The 20018-nt window shown below is 45.6% G+C and overlaps 1 protein-coding gene across 1 annotated transcript; it reads left to right on the top strand.

The window, feature by feature from the left end:
• Positions 1-484: 484 nt before the first annotated feature.
• Dnajc2 (DnaJ heat shock protein family (Hsp40) member C2) lies at positions 485-20018 on the top strand. The gene is made up of 16 exons (XM_085684098.2): positions 485-655; positions 2403-2593; positions 4450-4525; positions 6991-7089; positions 8674-8815; positions 9872-9952; positions 10969-11034; positions 12406-12619; positions 13317-13466; positions 15125-15213; positions 15417-15486; positions 17165-17349; positions 18161-18261; positions 18384-18491; positions 19464-19618; positions 19882-20018. Exons 1-16 carry the CDS (start codon positions 592-594, stop codon positions 19954-19956), a joined length of 1866 nt encoding a protein of 621 aa, XP_085540224.1. The 5' UTR covers positions 485-591; the 3' UTR covers positions 19957-20018.

Raw genomic sequence — 20018 nt, forward strand, 5'->3', positions numbered from 1 at the left:
GAAGGGATAAACAAAATTGTGGTGTGTGAAAACAGTATTATTCAGCCTTAAAAAATAAATTCTGTGGCCATTTACTAGTAAAAAAAAAACCCACTCACATAGAGACAATGTTTAATAATAAGATATAAAATAAAATATAATTCCACCTGTATGAAGTACCTAAGGAGTCGGGGTGGTTTCTGACAAACCTGAGCACTTGAGAGAGTGAGACAGGATCGTCACGAGTCAGAGGCGGCCTGGCTGACATCGTGCCTCGAGTTCTTTTTCAAAATTATTTTCCACCTTTTGCCCTGGTGAGAGGAAATCAATTCCCCCCACTTCCACCCCCGGGCGGGAACTGAACAGCCTCGGAACCCTTCCTTCGCGCTCCGCGTCTCCAGCCGGGATAGGGTCCGCAGAGGAAGTGGGCGGCCCGCGCGCCGGCGCGCGCAGGCGTGGGTGGGCCGGGCGTCCGCCCCGCGAAAGCGCCATCCCGGAAGTGCTTGCGGGCCGTCCCCACGCGCCGGTGCCCGGGCGTGCAGCCTGGGCGCGAGGCGAGGCGAGGCGAGGCTAGGCTCGGACCGGGAGGCCGAGCGGACGGCGAGGGCCACCATGCTGCTGCTACCGAGCGCCGCGGACGGCCAGCGCACCGCCATCACCCGCGCTCTGACCTCCGGTAGGTGCCCACCCGGCCCCGGGCGCCCCGTCCCCGGCAGCCCCGTCCCCGGCAGGGCAGCCTCGGTGTGGGTGCGCCCAAGCCCAGCCGCCTGCTCCGGGACGTGCCCGGGACGCGTGGGGCCGCGACGAGCCCCTTTATCCATGCTGTGATTTGAGGAGTCCCCGGTTTATTAACGGGAGGGTGGGGGCGTCCTCTCTCTGCACCTGTGGTTCCCCCTTCCTCTCGGGGCCGCTGACTCATGAGCGGGCTGAGCGATTGGGGACCGAGCCCCCCGACTCGCTGAAAGGTCCCCTAAAGCACCCCGCGGCCCGCGGCGGAGAGACCCCGCTGCACGCATCCACGTGCTGGGGTTGTACAAAGCCGAGTGGACGCTTTTCTGAGCGCTTCACCTCTGCTCTTGCTCCTCGCTCTGTGTTTTACGTGTTCGGACTCAGACAGCTTCCTTATCCCCGTGGAAGCCCCTTTCGGGTGACCCTGGAAAGCTTGGAGTGTTCGGAGGAAAGATTGAAAGAGCGGTTGACCTCCTGTTGTGGGTATTTTAGTTTACACCCGGCACACTGGGAAGTGTTGCAAGCGTTGGCGCTCCAATTTTAGTGATCTTTACTGATTTCTGTAGCCACTTTACCTTGGGCACTTGTTGAATGTGAGTTTTAAATGTTTCCCACGGCACATGTTGCGTCTGTGTGTCCCGATGTAATCCTATATTAGAGAGAGGCTCCAAAGGCTCAAAGCCACGCCCCTGTCACACAGCTGTTTCATTTGAGCGGTTGAATCCTCTATTAGGTGGAGGAAATCGTAATATCATAAGCCAATTAAAATGCGAGAAACGTTCTTAGAAAATGTTGCCCCAAAACCGTGCAGCAAAAAAAAAAAACCTCTTTGATTTCTTATGAAATTAAAATTATGATCTCACCTTTTTCCTGACTCAGATTACCGTATTTCAGTTTCTGCTATACAGATGTGCAGTGATTTATTCTGTGATGCCTTCTCTACAACAGTTTGTAGTTTTTAAACTGCATTAAAATATTCTAGGAATTGAATGAGAGAGGTATTATTTCAGTCTTACATTTCAAGAAACTCGTGGTCCTAGACTAAAACCCAGAGATTTCGGGTTCACATCTAGCCAGCATCACTAAGCCCTAGATGCAATAAGTCCCCAGCATGGCTTAGAAAGTTGTCTGTTTGAGCAGATGGTCCTAGAGAATCCTTTAGAACTATTAGCCATTTTAATAATTTAATCATTAATAATTAAGATCCCTTGAGTATCTGTTTTTGCTTTATTTGTCTTTTGAGGCTAGTTCCTGGTGGCATTTTATCATTTGTTGTTTTATTACTATTATTGGTTCCTCACCTTCCTTTCTCACATCCTCGGGAAAGTATTGATTAGTGGCTGAATTTTTCTTTTGCTTTTAAAAAAAAAAGGAGTGTTTTTGAGTGCTGTAGCATGCATGCAGAGGTCAAAGGAACACTTATGGAGCCTGTCCTTGTGCACCTTGATGAGACTTCTGGGCTTCGAACTCAGGTCCATCACCCTTAATGGAATGTTAACTGAAAGAGGTTGCTGAAATAATTAATGTTACCAAGTATAATTTGCTTTCCATAATGCAGCTGGATTCTGCAATTATTTTTATAGTTGACGGTTTGAAAATTATATCCTGGCGTCATTTTTTTGCTCGTCCTAGGAGTCGTTACCTTGAAGTAGAGGTGTTCCTTGCAAAGGTTGACGTCTGCTTTTCCCTCACAGCCTCTGCACTCTGTCAAGTTGAGCCCGTGGGAAGGTGGTTTGAAGCGTTTGTCAAGAGGAGAAACAGAAATGCCTCTACCTCCTTTCAGGAACTGGAGGATAAGAAGGAGCTGTCAGAGGAGTCGGAAGATGAGGAGTTGCACTTGGAGGAGTTCCCCATGCTGAAGACACTGGACCCCAAAGATTGGAAGGTATTGGCTGTGCAGAGCTTTCGGGAGTGAAGCATCTAGACATAGGCCACGTTCCCCCGTTTTCCTGTGACTGCACTGTGTTTCCTAAGGCAATTCAACACGATAGGCTTACGTAAGCACCGTTACTGCTGAGCCTAGAGTTGGAATAGCACTGACCGTAGTCAGTGAAGCGCTTGCAAGCCAACCTTGGTTCAGTCCCCAGAACCCACTCTTAAAAGAAGTCTCGGGATTGGGTAGAAGAGGAAAGGGAATGGGAAAGAATGGGGTGTGAGGGTTTGATCAGAGTGCATTGCATAATCCCAGCACTGAGGTGGAAGAAGCAGGCCCGCCAGCCTCGATACTAGTGAGCTCCAGGCCGATAGAAACTGTCTAGAAGGGAAAGAAAGGTGGACCATACATGAAGAATAGCCTGAAGAATAGCTTTGGCCTCCACGCACGCGCACACAGACTGACACACACACACACAAGCACACATTTCTGATTATAAGTGTAGAGGACAATTCCGTTGACAGCATGGAAAACATCTGAAGTGTGGGGCAGGCCTAGAGGGGAAGTAAATAACTTTCTGCTACAAGGCTCGCTCATAAGCTCGGCCTGTTGGTAACGATTTGAAACACATGCAGTCAGGTTTGAGGAAGAGGGGACACACTGACGGCAGGAGGGAGTTTGGTAGAGTACACTAAACAGGAACCAGTTTTAGGATGCAGGCTGAAGGACTTTGTAGGTAGTTTTGTGCCCAAATTTTAGGAACGTTGTCTTGCTCGGCTTGCTTTTTTTGTTTGTTTTTTCGAGACACGTTTTCTCTGTAGAACAATCCTGGAACTTGCTTTGTAGGCCAGGCTGACATCAACCTCACTGAGATCTGCCTGCATCTGTCTCCCAAGTGCTGGGATTAAAGGTGTGCGCCCAACTGTCCAGCTCAGCCTTCTTTCTTCTGTCCTCTAGGACCATAGGCTCAGGGGTAGCGCCATCCCCGGTGGGCTGTTTGTTTGATTCCAGGCTCTGTGCCCTCACCTTCTCTTCTTAATGTGAGAGCCGGCTCATTCTCCAAGACAAAGTGGACAGTTTGGATTAGCGTGACCTCACTACTGTTGCTTCCTCAACTTGTAAATTCACCAGAGTGTTAACTGAAGAGCACATCCCTCAAGTCTCTAATCTTTACACAACATACTCCTGTTTCCTGGTTCTGTGCAACCATTCATTGGCTCATCCTGCCAGGTCTATTGTCATTCTCTCTCCTACATATTCTAGCTGAACTAGGTTTAAGGAGGGAAGGGTATAAAATACAGGTTTTAATAGAGACAGGGATTCTTTAGAAGTATATTTAGAGGATGCTAGGTGTTACCGGTCTGCTTGCTTGTTCTTGTTTGGTTTGTTGTTGTTATTGTTTCAAGATGTGGTTCCCTGGAACTCACTCTGTAGGCCGGGCTGGCCTCGAGCTCAATAGAGATCCGCCTGCCTCTGCCTCCCAAGTGCTGGGATTAAGGGCTTGTTTTACCATTACCTGGGTTTGTTTTTGTTTTTTCAATCTCAGAAAATCTCTAGCATCCAGTTCGCTAGGCTTCTGTGTAAAACATCAGGAAGGCTGTACAGTCAGCCGTCCCCCTCTCCCTGTGTACACGGCTGCAGAGCCTGTTTTGTCCAGAACCTCACCGGCTCCTCTGGAAGCCCTGCTTTCCTTTGCTTGCTCTTTTGTTAGCGATGTGACGAGACTGAGCACAGGCTGAGTCTGCTAAGCAGGTGCCCTGCGGTTCCAGCCCAGAAGTCTCACTTTGGAAAATAGTTTTTGTGGTAACAGAACACAGAGGGTTAAATGTCCTCCGCTCAGCTTTAACCCCGTTTTGTGTGTTCATCAGAATCAAGATCATTATGCAGTTCTTGGACTGGGCCACCTCAGATACAGAGCCACACAGAGGCAGATCAAAGCAGCTCGTAAGTACTGGTTTTGAAATAGTCCAATATTTAATACAGGAAATGTGACCCCAAACTCAGACGCAGAGCAACCACTTACATGAGACCCGGCCTTAGGAAAGGAAGGGCTCAGAATCTCCGTAACAAACAATAATTGTGCATCGGGAACCGTTTTGTTTTCTTATTTGTTTGGAGTTTTGGTGGTGGCTGGGGATCAAACCTGAGGCCTTAAGTCACAGGCCAACTCTCTACCGCTGAATTTCACGTCTAGTTCGGTTTTGCTTTGACGCTTTTTTCAGGTGAGAGAGGGACAGGGTGTGGCTACCTCATACCTTATATCCTTCTGCATCTGCCTTCCGAGTGCCGGGATTTCAGAAGTTATGGCTGTACGGCACCGTGCTTGGGTCTAGTTCAAGAATTATACCTATCTTAGTTTTCTTTCTAAAAAGATTTTAATTTTAAAACTTAGATGTGTGTCTGTATGAGGGTATGTACACGTGAGGCAGGCGTCCTCAGAGGATAGAAGAGATGACCAGGTCTCCTAGAGATGGAGTTACAGGAAGCTGCAAGCTATCCATTGTGGTTGCTACAAATCAGACTCAGGCCCTGTGCGGGAGCAGTCATGCTTGTAACAGCTAAGCCATCTCCAGCCCTGTTTTCTCTTAATACAGTATTTCATGGCCACATTAGCCTCAAGTCTGTGCTCCTCCTGCCCAGTGCTGGGATTGCAGGTGTGCGTCACCACACGCCTGAAGGTGTTTATGTCCGCAGACTGGCTGGTGCACATGTGTCAGAGAACAGCCTGAGTTAAGCTATATAGACTCTCGTTCTGGCCAGGACAGAGGAGAGGGGAAGAGAAGCGTTCACAGCTGTACTCCGCAGTGTGAGACCAGCACTTGTCAGAAACGGTGTTCAGCCTCATGACCTGCTGAATTGTCCCATGTTATCTGACTCTTGGGCTCCAAGATAGCTTATTTCATAGGTTTTTAGAGTTTCTGTGACCCACATAATAATCTTTACTACTTTCTACTTGAATTAGGTACAGTAAAATGCCTCTTTGTCAGCATAGTTAGGGAAAGGCTACTATATCCAAGCTGAAAGGAAGTCTTGGCCATCAGAAAGCAAATATCTCCCAGTGCTGAACCCTGTACATTCAGAATACATAGGAACAGCCAGATTGGGTGTGCCCATGAGATGGTTTCTAGAGAAATGTGTGTACATTCAGAATACATAGGAACAGCCAGATTGGGTGTGCCCATGAGATGGTTTCTAGAGAAATGTGTATACATTCAGAATATATAGGAACAGCCAGATTGGGTGTGCCCTTGAAATGGTTTCTAGAGAAATGTTTGTAACGTTATTAGATTGTCCACAAATGGAAAACTACTTAAATGTTCACTAACAGGAAAATAATACACAAATCAGTGTATTTTAGTCAGCCAAATGCTGTTCAGCAATACAAAATAAGAGCAAACAACCAGGACACCTTCCTTAAATATGGATGAATTTCAAACCACAATATTGAGGAAAGAAGCCAGGCTCGGAGACCTGCATACCTATGTCTGTATAAGGTTCCAAAGCACACAAAGCAGCCTGTGAGGGCGTAAGTCTGCAGCTGCTGCCCAGTCTAGTGGGGATGAGAGCTTCCCGGGAAAGGCAGCCTCGGGAGTAACTGTGTAACCAGGTAGCCCCTCTGTCTCTTTGGGTGTTTGCTGTGAGAACTGTACACCTAAACCTTAGAGTTTACTGCTGAAAATTTATCTCGGTTGAATGAAATATATGAGATTCCAACAACCTAACGAAACAGTCACATTGGAAATATGAAAAATGTATTAATGGATTTCTTTTTCCCCCTTGCCAAATTTGAAGCAAGCTTTAACTAAACACTGGCCCAATTGATTGTTCGGGTAATCCATCTCTGGGGTCCCAGGAAATGACCAGATTCCTTGTTAAAGTAGAATCATTGCTATAAAGCTTAAAGATAGAAAACTAGAACTAAGTGAGTTCATTGCCTGAACATATATTGTTTTAAAAAATATGAGGAGAAGAGAGATATTTTGTTTTCATCGTTTGAGAGGTTATCACTAAGTAAAGTGGAGGAAAGAAATAAACAAGATGATGTCCCCACGCTGAGATTTAGAGGAGGAAAATTGTAAAGGATAAAAATTATAGGCTGAGCTGGGAGGTGGTGGTGCACGCCTTTAATTCCAGTGCTGAGGAGGCAGAGGCAGGCGGATCTCTGAGTTCAAAGTCAGCCTAGTTAGTCTACAAGAGCTAGTTCCAGGACAGCCAGGACTACACAGGGAAACTGTCTCGAAAAAAAAAACAAAAACAAAAAAAGTCATAAACGGTTATTTTAGTTGAGATTATGATGTACAGTGGATTTGAAAATGTCAAAAAAAATTGACTGTTAAAATTAGAGGAAAAAAAAGTCAAATTACTAAAGAATTACCCCTAAAATCAGTGATATCTAATTGGTTCTGCAGATAAAGCAATGGTCCTAAAACATCACCCAGACAAACGGAAAGCAGCTGGGGAACCAATCAAAGAGGGAGACAATGACTACTTCACTTGTATAACTAAAGGTAAGAACGGCTGACCACAGGGGTCTCTTAGAGCCTGCAGTGTCTGCTGCTGCGGGGACAGAGTGTGTCTAGACACACTGCCTTCTAACGCCGCAGCCTTGCAGAGGTGCCTGTGACTGCTGCCGTTTACCCAGACTTCCGCACAGGGAGAGCCAAGGGCCTTGACTCCAACCCCAGCACTAGCAGCCCTGGAAATGCAGATGCTCAGGCCCTGCCCCAGGCCTGCTGGTGCAGTCTGCATCTTAACAGGGTCCCAGGGGATGGGTTTTGCTTGTTTTAAGGTAGGCCTTACTCTAGCCAAGGCCGGCCTTAAATTCTCCATCTTCCTCCCTCAGCCTCTTAGTGTTGGGATTGCAAGCGTGTATTGCTGAGCCCAACTCTGAGATGATTCTTATCACACTCATCGCTCATCCAGTAGTTAATCATATGTTTGTATATACATATCCATCTATACATGTATAATCATGTATTGGTATGTTTGTGTAGTGCTAGGATCAAACCTTACTCTACCACTGAACTACATACCCGTGCTGCCCCCTGCCAACACACACGCGCACACACACTTTTTTTTTTTTTTTTTTAAAGAAGACTGGATTTTACTAAATTGCCCAGCTGGCCTTGAAGTCACTGCCGGGCAAGGCTTGAGTTTCCAATCCTGCCTCTCCCTTCCTGGTCACTGGGATCTGCAGGCCTGCACTGTGGGGCCTGGCTTGAGTGCTGGGTTTGGGGGTACAGATCTAAGCCCTTTCACCATTTTAGATTGTTAGCATTTCCGACTCTATTATGTTTCCTTACGTGTAATTTTATAGTTTGTAGTGCTTTTGTTTTTAGTTACTGTATGCAGCCCAGACTGACCCCAGACTTAGCTCTTCCTGTCCCTGGCTCCTCAGCGCTGGGATGGTAGGAAGGTGCCTTCCTACAGTGGTGCATGTTCCTTTGCACACAGTGACACATGCGTGCACCCTTCAGATTTCTTCTCTCTGGCCACTCTGACATAGTGGTAGTCTGAAATCTAACGTTATGATTTTAGTTAATCTCCCCGTCCCTCTGTCCACCTGCCTTCTAGAACAGGCTGTTTGGAGGCAGGGTCTCACTCACTTTAGCCCAGGCTTGGTTGGAGCTCACTGTGTCCTGGCCTTAAATGCAAGGCAGTTTCCTACCTCAGGCCCCTCAAGAGGTACGAACGAGTCTAGGCGAGCCAACCTGCCCAGCTGAATGTCTTGTTCTCAATTCTGTAATGGCCTGACCCAGGTGTTCATCCAGCTTGTACCAGGCTCTAGGTTCGAGCCCCCAACGGGGAAAATAGTGTCTTGTCACTTGTCTACTTAGAGGAGTTACATTATTTATGTCACATAATGCTAGGACTAGGCCTCAAGAAAGCCTCTCCCATCTAAAATTCAAAAATTTGAAATATGAAAATAACTTTTTTAGCAGAAAAATGTTTTTGTTCTTCCGCCTTGTTTTCTTGTCTTTATTGGTCAGGCCCAGGCTACTCTATAGAACCACATCCCTAGGGCAATATTTGTTTTCTCATAGAGAAAAAAATGTTAGCCTCATGGTGATGTCATGTTACTCTGTTCTCAGCTTATGAAATGCTGTCTGATCCAGCGAAGAGACGGGCGTTTAACAGTGTAGATCCTACTTTTGACAACTCAGTTCCTTCTAAGAGTGAAGCAAAGGACAATTTCTTCCAAGTGTTTTCTCCGGTGTTTGAAAGGAATTCCAGGTGAGTTAAAGCACCAACCCCAGTCAGTGCTCACATATCCGGCCTTCGTGCTCCTCCACGCTCCCACTGTCTGCTCGAGTGTGTCCGCAGACTCTGCCCTTCTTCTCTGCTACCCTGAGCCTAATAATAAACAGTCTGTCTGCCCTAATAAGTAGCATGTGACGCTGGTGTTTAGGTAACAGCTCACCCTCTCCTCTGCTCCCAGACTGCACCGGTGTCAATGTTAGTCATCGAGGAAAGCTGTTAATCCTTACTTTTCGTGGTTGCTGCACGCATGCTTCACACTGAGCTGCAACCCTGGGCGTGGCTGCGTCCTGCACACGTGCTCCACACTGAACTGCATCTACAGCCCCGGGTCCTTTCATTGAGCATCTTATTTTCATAAGGGTAAAGGGTAAATTATTAGATCTCTAAGGTTAATACATAGTTTGTTGCAATAATATGAGTCTTAAAATAGTATGCGGTGTTAGTAGTGTCCGTCTGAACTGGCACATTTTCTGGCCATCTTCACTGCACGTGGAGCCACCCAGAGAGCGTGAGCAGCGCCTGAGGTGCCGGTTCTGGAGCTCTCGGCTTTCCGCTAATCTAGTGCTCCCAGGGGCTGCTCAGGCGGTGACTCCGACTGAAGGTGGTGTAGACGGCGCCGTGTGTTGTTTAGCACAGTGGACTAGTGTCGCCTCCTCATCTCAGGCTGGAAATCTGTCCACGCTGCTGCATCATACTGGCTCGCCATTTTCTTCTGTGCTGCATTTTTAAGGGGCAGCAGTGAGTGCGGGAGGAGACCAGCTGCCCCACTTTGGCCAGCGTGCCCAGCAACTCCTACATCACTGTACTATGTGGAAATGGAGATAGCTGGGCTGTGTCTCACCATTTCCTGGGCTGCCCTCTCCTGCACTGCTAACACCACTTCTGAGGGTCACACCTCTTAGTTGTAAAGGTTAAAGGGCAGAGTGTTGGAAGGGATTAGTTAGCAAAAGCTGTTGTTTTTAAAGAACTGGATGTAAATTGATCTTTTGTTCAAAATCTTTGAGTCAGATTTTTGTTTTAATATTTCAGATGGTCAAATAAAAAAAATGTTCCCAAACTTGGTGACATGAGCTCCTCATTTGAAGACGTAGATACATTTTATTCTTTCTGGTAAGTGAATAAATGTACTGTTTGTACGATGGTGTCATTTTTAAGGCTATTCCTTAAATGTTCATCCATTCACATTTGAGTCGCTGAACCTTTACTGAACAACTGAAGTCAGTAAAGATTTTCATGTAATGTTCTGTATCTTCTATATTTGTCTTTGGTGATTTTTTTAGATTGTTTTCCCTTAATGTATTGAAATCTAGATGTCAAGTACTTGGTTGCCGTAAAAAATGTAAATTGAGCCAGGCAGTGGTGGTGCACGCCTTTAATCCCACCTCTTGGGAGGCAGAGGCAGGTGGATCTCTGAATTTGAGACCAGGCAGGGCTACGTAGTAAGACCCTGTCTCAGTGGGGAAAAAGTTGAGTTCTTTAAGTAGGTAGTGCTTTTTACCTATAATTCACTAATTTTCAATAAACATAATATTTAGTGCATTTTATTTGTTTTATGTCTTTCAAAAATATTCGTGTGGGTGTTTTGGCTACATGTATGTCTGCACCTGGTGCCTATGGAGGCCAGAAGAGGCCGTGCTTGTGAGCCGCTGGGTGGGTGCCGGGAACTGAGCTGGGTCCTTTGGGAGCGCTCTTAGCCACTGAGCTGTGACTCCGGCCTCATACTGTGTCCTTTCACTAACCGGCGTGTTTATTATTTACAGAAATAAAGACACTTGAGAAAACAAGATTGAGTTTTGTCAGTTAGAGTAGCTTTTCCATTCAGATGACAAACCAGAAATAAAATAACCCTTAGCTGGAGTCATCGGACAACTTGACAGTGGTTAACACGAAGGTCAGGAAATCACAGACAACATTCTAGGGAAGTGAGAAAGAACCCGAGACAGGAGAGCAGGGAGCTGCTGACATTGAGTGTGTGGGCATAATGTTTAGTTTAATAGCAAAAAGGAGAGGGTCCATTTAGATAACAGATCTGTTTACCACTGGTTTTAAAAGTAGTGTGTATCTAATGTAATTTTAAAAGGATTTGTTTTTCCAATTCTATCTTGATTTTTTTTTGTCTATATTAGGTATAATTTTGATTCTTGGAGAGAATTTTCTTATTTAGATGAAGAAGAAAAAGAAAAAGCAGAATGGTATGTATGTCAGTGTGTGGTGGAGGGTCAAGTTCATGGCCTCATGAATTAGGGAAATGGGTCATACGTTCAGCTTTTTTTTTTTCCAAAGGGAAAAATGTGTTTGTGTTAGAGATTAGTTTTAAGACACCGTATAAAGTGGGCAAGTATTTCACCTCTGCGCTGCATCCCAGCCGCTTTATACTTATTTGTTGTGGGACACAGATTTGTCATAGCCTGGGGTAGGGACCAGAGGACAACTCTCTGTGACCCTGGTCCCACCAGCCAGCTCCCAGGTCATGACACGGAGACTTCCTGGTTATGAGTGCTCAGCCTCGCCTAGGCCCGTCTCTGGTTCTCTTTGTCTGCCCATTGACTGGGACTTTTCACTCTTCTCTCCTTCCTTATGTATTACTTCCACTGCTTCTTGTGTCTTGCTGCCCGACTGCTTGCCCCATGTGTGTCCCTCTCCTTGTTCTCCCGTTCTTTTCCCAAGCTTAGCTTTCTCCTGTTTATTCTCTGCTTGCGAGCCCCACTGTCCTTTCTCCTGCCTGTCCAATGGCCAGTCAGCTCTTTTATTAGACCAATCAGGTGCCTTAGACAAGCAAGGTGAAACAAATGCAACACATCTTTACAATATCTTTACGTCATTAAACAAATGCAGCATAAACAAATATAGTGCACCTTTACACTTAATATTACAGTTAAAGTAATATTCTGCATGAATAAACGTAGCATCTTTACATAGTTAAATATTCATTAAAATAATAGCTAAAAATTACATAGTTTACATACTAAATAGTTAGATATGTAAATGTTGAAGGCAAGCACTGTAGTCACCTTGCCACTCTCCAACTTTTAAAAAATGTTTATTCTTGCAAGCCGGGTGGTAGTGGCACACACCTTTAATCCCAGCACGCGGGAGACAGAGGCAGGAGGCCTGTGAGTTTGAGGCCAGCCTGGTCTACAAGAGCTAATTCCAGGGCAGCCTCCAAAACTTTGCTGGGCACCAAAGCTGGGTCCTCCAGAAGAACAGCAAGGGCTGTCAACCTCTGAGCCTTCTCTCCAGCCCGATCCATAATTTTAAAAGTCACTTCTCACGAGCTAGGTGGCACCAAATCAGTAATAGGTTAGGATACACATAAGAAATTGTCAATGAAAAATACTGTCCAAGTAGCCCAGCTCCAAAAATTCTTCACTTGGCTGCTGAAGCTATTTATGTGTTGGAAATTCTTTTGACATAAGTATCAAGGGGGAAAAAAAACCAAAATTAATAGGAATGAGGTGTCTTGGTTTCATCTCCTAAGACATCATCTCCATATGGACTTATAGAATGCCATGTTTCTAGTCATCTGAGGTATCCGTTTGATTCCAGTGCTTCGTGTCTTGCAGTCGTGATGAGAGGAGATGGATCGAGAAGCAGAACAGAGCGGCGAGGGCCCAGAGGAAGAAGGAGGAGATGAACAGAATCAGGACACTGGTTGATAACGCTTACAGCTGTGACCCGAGGATAAAAAAGTTCAAGGAAGAAGAGAGGGCCAAGAAAGAAGCAGAAAAGAAAGCAAAGGCAGAAGCTCGACGGAAGGAGCAGGAAGCCAAAGAGAAGGTAAGGTGGTACAGCTTCCAGGCCTCCTGAGATGGAATAATCTAGAAATAGAATCCAGTACCATTTTAAGGCTTGGTTTGGTTTGGTTTTTACTTGTGTGTTTTGAGATAGGGAAAGGTATACACCACCTCTTTCAGACTTTCTGAGACAGAGTCTCACTGTGCAGCCCAGGCATGAGCCACTTATGCCCAGCCTGTGAGTGAGTCTTAACAATCTGATTAGGTCTCTTACAGCAATTCAAATTTTGTTTGATGCAGTTTTGGCTGGTCTCGAACTCTGCCTCTGCCAAAGAGTGCTGGGATTAAAGTTGTACCCCACTACCCCTAGCCTTGAGTTTTATTTTTATTTTTCCTTGTGTATGTGTGAGTGTCTGTGTTAGTGTAGTATATACCACAGGTGTCCTTCTGCCTGATGATGGAGAACGGGCATTGGGTGCCGTGAAGATAGAATTAAGGCAGTTGGGTACTGTGAACCAAACCTGGGTTCTCTGGTGGGCTCTTAACTGCTGAGCCACCTCTCCTGCTCCTGGTTTATTTTTTAAATGTCTGTTTTATATTTTCTAATAAGTAGAATTTTGTAATTTGTAGACTTTTGCCAGGTGTCCTTAACTTTAATTCATACTAACTTGATGCCATCTTATTTCTCATTCATCAACCCTAGTTTCTTTATTAAAATGATTTTGTTCACCTTTTTAAAGCAAAGACAAGCAGAATTAGAAGCTGCTCGGTTGGCTAAAGAGAAAGAAGAGGAAGAAGTTAGACAGCAAGCTTTATTGGCAAAGAAGGAAAAGGATATCCAGAAAAAGGCCATTAAAAAGGAAAGGCAGAAACTTCGGAACTCCTGCAAGGTACGCCAGGCCGCTGGGGCCACTGCCACATGAGCGCCCAGGCTCCTGATGAGCCGTGAAGTATTTCCTTGTCCACCACGTACAGACACGTGTACACATTTTATCTTGAACTGCAGATTTGGGGTTTTGTTGTTTTTATTTGGTTACTGTTTTTTTTTTGAGGCAGGGTCTTGTTTTTATTACATTTATTTTCTATATGTGTGTGGGTACACATAAGCAAAGATCAGTCAGTTCTCCTGGACCATTCTGGTCCTAGGGATTGAATTTGGTTGTCGTCACACATGGGGGCAAGTGCTTTGACTGGAGAGCCATTTCACCAGCCTGACTGAGAGGCTCTTGAAACCTTTCTTGACCTTGAACTGCGCAGCTCTGGGGCCCTAGGGAGGTTTCCTTTACACTGTGGTTCTCATGTGCCTCATTTGTACCTGTGACTGAAGTAAGAACCTAGTTAATGAGAAAATTCACTTGACTGACAAATTCAGCAAGTTTTTGCTCAAATTCCTTGCTGGGGGAGATGTAATTCCGTCTGCCCCATCTCCTAAGTCCAGTAACTGTAGGATTCCGCCAAGGTTCACTCTGGGGATGAGTTTATCTGTCTTCCGTTTACAGAGCACAGGTGAGAAGTTACTGGGGTGTCGGTGCTCCTCTCCCTGTAGACTGCTCCTGGAAAGCCTTTACCCGTCAGGGAGGAGGGCTCTGCACAGCCACATAGGTGGACAGATCGCCCCTGACCTGTTTACTCTAGCCCCTCCCTGAAACTGCGTGCAGTTAAGGAAGAATTACATATAGCATGTGGTGGGTCGAGATCCTGTGACACCCCCACCCCACCGCAGCTCTCCTTGAAGAGCTGTGAACAGTCAGCAAGCCCAGCTGAGAGAATCCTTTTATAATAAGGCATAGCTGAACTCCCCAAGATGGCAGTTAGAGGTGTGGGAGATGATACTTGACAGCATGTAATGAGAATTTGATAGAAACCGTTAAAAAGAAACAAAGGAGACCTCAAAACCCTCCCCAAAGGGACACTTCCTCCAACAAGGCCACACCTCCTAATTGTGCCACTGCCTATGAGCTTGTGGGAGCCAATTACATTCAAACCCCTGTGATCAGGGAAACCCTGCGATGGGGGTGGGGCCCCCTCGAAAGCAGCACTACTTAGGAGCTACACTGCTCAAGGAGAAGCCTGAAGAGAACCATTGATGTTTGTCCACACCTGGGTGTCCACAGGAAAGAGCAGCATCAGGACTTCGTGAGAAGCAGAAGACGTGAATGTTAGCAGCAGCTTAGCCCGGGAAGGGTTTTCCAGCTAATTTGCTGTACATTCACTTACGTTAATCTGTTCCATTATAAGTATGATCATCAGTCAGTTAGATTTTTGCTAATGGCTTCTCTATTTATCATACTGTATTGGAACCTCTTTTTAAAATTTCATGTTTAGTTTTCCAGTAGATTTTCCAATTCGGCACATTAGATAGCCAGGCAGCAGAATGCTGGTAGTGGGGAGGGCTGACAGTCTCCTCATCCTGAAAGTTCACAGTGTCCATGGTGTTCTTCTCTCTCCGCTCATACTTGCTGTGATGCCATATGTGGGAGCTGGCGGGAACCCACAACCTCTGAGCGCACACTTTGTACTTGAGCTGATGATGCATTTGTGTTTCCAGAGCTGGAATCACTTCTCAGACAGTGAGGCGGAGCGTGTGAAGATGATGGAGGAAGTGGAGAAGCTTTGTGATCGGCTCGAACTAGCAAGGTATGTGAGGGACAGCGACTGACGGCTGCCTGTCATCCACCCCTTACCCCGTCCCGTTCTTACTGTGTGTCTGTGTGTGAGTGCGCATGTGTGAGTGTGTGCCTGACTTGAACACGGAGCCCAAGGCTTTGCGCATGCTGGGTAGAGGCCAGGCCGTGGAGCTACACTCCTAGCACTCACTCAGCACTCTCTCTCTCCTGTAGCTTACAGGGCTTGAATGAGGTACTGACGTCATCGACAAGAGAAGTGGGAAAGGCTGCACTTGAAAAACAGGTAATGGGATAAACCACTCTGTTTATAGATTTCATTAAGTGTTTCACCTGTTTCTTGACCTGATAATTGCAAAAGGCAAAGAGAATCAGATTCTTTTGTGTGGGTTTTCCACTATATTTTATTTATATTGTTTATATTAAGTGCTTTGATGATTTAAATCAAACTTCATATGCTTTTGCAGGGGCGGGTGGGGGGCTCCAGACAGGGTTTCTCTTGTAGCCCTGCCTGGCTGTCCTGGAACTCGCTCTGTAGACCAGGCTGTCCTCACAAATCCACCTACCTCTGCCTCCCATGTGCTTTAAAGGTGTGTGCCACCACCACCCGGGTGATAGGAAGTTTTTAATCATGTGGTGTTTAATTTAGAGTCTTTAGCACATTAATCATAGTTTTCCGTTTGGTTTTTTGTTTGCTTGTTTTTCAAGACAGGGTTTCTCTGTGTAGCTTTGGAGCCTGTCCTGGAATTCGCTCTGTAGACCAGGCTGGCCTCGAACTCACAGAGATCCGCCTGCCTCTACTTCCCAAGTGCTGGGATTAAAGGTCCGGCCAATCAATTTTTTTTAAAGTATTGATTAAAAATTATTTTGATTAATCCCAGAGTATTTCATAGGATAATATTTATAAGCAAAAAAGGGGCTTTGTTCTATCTAATGTATACCTTTTATTTTATAGATAGCAATTAGGCAGTTCCAGCAACTGAATTCAGTTCAACAAGTATTGGTACCTACTGTACTAAATATAGAATCAGATCGCCCTAAAGTATCCTGTGGTGGCAGTCAGCATAGGTGCTTTCTAAGAATAGCTAATGCTATCATTGTCACAAAGGAGTTCATAGAGTAGTTACATCAGAAGAGAAGGCCCATGCTGCAAAGGATGGAGGGAGGGCATCCAGCGAATACTAAAACGCTGAAGTCTGCCTCCGGATGGTGAGGGGAGGCTCAGTGAAAGGTGTGGACCAGCTTTAAAGGACGTGGTTAAAATGAGGCTGAAATGATGAGTGATGAGTAGAGGTAGGAGGAAAATAGAGTCGATTGGGAAGAATGGAGCAAAGCTGAATTGTACCTATTAACGCGACCAGTTTCCATTCACACGCCATCTGTCAGTTAGCGGAAGGTTCAGTGCTGCTCTGATTGTCTGGTATAGTAAACTGAACAGGGTACATAAGACAGATAAAAACTGTAATTCCTCTGTAAGAAGACAGGAATCAGAAAAGTGTTTCAGAGTTAGAATTATAGGGACTTGACTGCTTCTAAGATTGAAGAGGAGGAGCGAGTGACAGGTGACACCAAGGCAGCAGGAGCTCAAGTCACGTATGTCACATGTGCACGTATTTGACGGTGCACTAGGAAGAACAGCATACAGGACAGAGCTCCAAGTTAAGACAGACCACTTGCCTGTGTGCTGAATGAGCTTTCGAGAATTGAGGTGGCTTTGTATGTGAGTAACAGACCAGTCACCTTGCCAGTGAGTCCCGAGCAGTTCAACTGGTGGCTTCTCAGTCCTTGACCTGTGACCTGTGCAGTTGTGCAGCTTGGAACTGGAGTGAGGGAAGCGCATGCTTGCCTTGAGGTTTCACCTATGGAGTGTAGGGTTGGAATGAGATTGGCGTGAGGCTGAGAACCACGCGCCTTGGTCCCCAAATGCTCTGAAGACTCCGACTTGCCTGTGTTTGTTTCTGTAGATAGAAGAAGTAAATGAGCAAATGAGGAAAGAGAAGGAGGAAGCTGACGCCCGGATGCGGCAGGCATCCAAGAATGCGGAGAAGTCCGCGGGTGGGAGTGGGGGTGGCGGTAAGAACTGGTCGGAAGATGATCTGCAGCTACTGATTAAAGCCGTCAACCTCTTCCCTGCGGGGACAAACTCAAGGTACTTGCTCTTGTGAACGTTTTTGGTGTATGGTGGGGCCTGGAGATAACAGAGAGAGCAATCCAGTAGCAGCTTCAGCAGAATGGGTAGAGATAAGTGTACAAACCCTGCCTTTTAGGGGCTAGAGAGATGGCTCAGTGGTTAAGAGCATTGGTTGCTATTCCACAGGTCCTGGGTTCAATTCCCAGCAACCACAGGGCAGCTTACACCTTTCTGTAGCTCAAGTTCAGTGGGTCCAACTTCCTCACGTAGACATGCAGGTCAAACACCACAGTCAATGCATGTAAAAATTTAAATTTAAAAAAAAAAAAAAACCTGCCTTTCAGCAGTTCTGTCTCCGTGGCAGATGTGACCTCGCTGTGCTGGTCCACGGCACCACTCTCCACACATGCAGCAGGCGCGTCACCGTTCCTTGGAAGAGTGGAGGCTATGTAGCACAGGTCTCTCCGTGGCTTGTATCTCGTTTCCACTTGGCATCTGACTCCGCTTCTACCTCTAGAATTCAAATTCTAGCCCTAGAGATCTGGACTCCCTCATTCCAATGAGCACACTGCGGCTCTTGTTTCAGAATGATCTGACCTTTTTCTAGAGAATGCTAAACCAGCAGTGCAAATCTGTTGTTTCCACTGGGTTTTATTAAAAACAAGATTAAAGATGGTTGATTTAAACCTCTTAAGAGAATCTCAACAGTGGTAACATAACATCATTTAACTGAGAGCTCTTGCTGTAGATTTTAATTAACATCTACAGTCAGGGTGGAATAGTTCTTGCTTTGTTTCTCTTTATTAAACTTTAATACTGATTTCTCTAGATGGGAAGTTATTGCTAATTACATGAATATACATTCTTCTTCTGGCATCAAAAGAACTGCCAAAGATGTTATTGGCAAGGCTAAAAGTCTCCAAAAACTTGGTAAGTTAATATTGAAAAATCAGTTTGTTACCTTGGATGCATTTTTAAAGTAATAACCGAAGACTAGATTGGTCTGCTAATGTAGTTTGGGTTTTTGGTTTGTTTTTTGTCCCATTTCTCAGACCCTCATCAGAAAGACGACATTAACAAAAAGGCTTTTGATAAGTTTAAGAAAGAACACGGAGTGGCCCCTCAGGCTGACAGTGCAGCCCCTTCAGAACGATTTGAAGGTAAAGTATGTTCCTATGAGTAGAGAAGGCTGTCGTGATTCTAGGCACTGCACAGTATGTGAGGCCTGGGATCTGTGTCCAGAATGACCGAAAAGTGACGTCTGGTGGTCTGAAAGGGATACGACAAAGGCTCTACTGTAGTAATAGGTGTATTTATCTGCTTGTTAATTGGAACTAGCAGTTTTCCAGGGATTCCGTTAGAGGAAGAACTGATTGTTCAAGGAATACGGTTAACCACTCACAGGAAATTATCAGGACATATGAGCAAAATGTGTGTGTGTATAGGTTATTCTAAGATGTGTGTGTGTGTGTGTGTGTATGTATATAGATTATTTTAAGGTGTGTGTGTGTATAGATTATTTTAAGATGTGTTGCTTTTGTTTCGTTTGTTTAAGTCTGTGAAGCTGTGATTCTTTGCCTAAAACACCTGATGGCCTAATAAAGAGCTGAACCACCAATAGAGAGGCAGGAGGAAGAATAGATGGGACCGCCAAGCAAAGAATATATATATAGGAGGAGAAATCTGGGAAGAGAGGACTCTAGGGGTCAGCCACCCAGCTACACAGCAGGCGCCGGAGTAAGAGTGAAAGTAAGAAAAGGAAAGAGCCCAGAGGCAAAAGGTCGCTGTGATAAGAAAAGCTGGCTAGGAACAAGCCAAGCTAAGGCCAGGCATTCATAAGTGATAAACCTCCATGTGTGTTTCCTTGGGAGCTGGAGTGTGGGTCCCCAAAAGAGCAAGGAGTCAAAGAGTAAAAAAACCAAAACAAATCAAGGCCTATTTCCTGGCTTTGAAAGGTATGTGGTAGGGCAAGTGGATGGATGGCTCACTTGGAGAGCAGCCTGAAGTGTGTGTGTATTTATTTAGAGATTTGTTCAGATTACACATCCTGTATCGGGGCACTAAGAGCTCCAAGATCATTTCCTACTGTTAAGGCGGTGGATTTTTAAAACCATTTTCTTTTTCTCAAACAGGTCCCTGCACAGATTTCACCCCTTGGACCACAGAAGAGCAGAAGCTATTAGAACAAGCTTTGAAAACGTACCCCGTAAATACTCCGGAAAGGTGGGAGAAGATAGCCGAAGCCGTTCCTGGCAGGACGAAGAAGGACTGTATGAGACGATACAAGGTGTGGGCGTTAATATACTCTGTTGTCGTTTAAATTTCGTGAGTATCGTAATAGTTGTGGGGACCAAAGTTACAAGAGAAAGAAGACCGACCTTATGAACCTTATCCCTGGTGGTTGGTGACCTCGGCAGCTACAGTGCTGTCCTTCTGCTGGTCTGGGGACAGGCTCTCACTGTGCAGCTAGGGCGGCCTCAGACAGTATCACTGTGGAGCGCTGTGTTCAAGTGACAGAGTCTTGACTGCAACAACCCTATTTCCTCCTAGGAACTCGTTGAGATGGTGAAAGCAAAGAAAGCTGCTCAGGAGCAAGTGCTGAATGCAAGCAGAGCCAAGAAATGACGCAGGCAATGTTGGTTGTGTGTGCACTTTTCTAATAAAACTGAAAATACTGTACAAACGTT

This window comes from Myodes glareolus, chromosome 27, assembly GCF_982192425.1.
Source record: "Myodes glareolus chromosome 27, mMyoGla1.1, whole genome shotgun sequence".
Lineage (NCBI taxonomy): Eukaryota > Metazoa > Chordata > Mammalia > Rodentia > Cricetidae > Myodes > Myodes glareolus.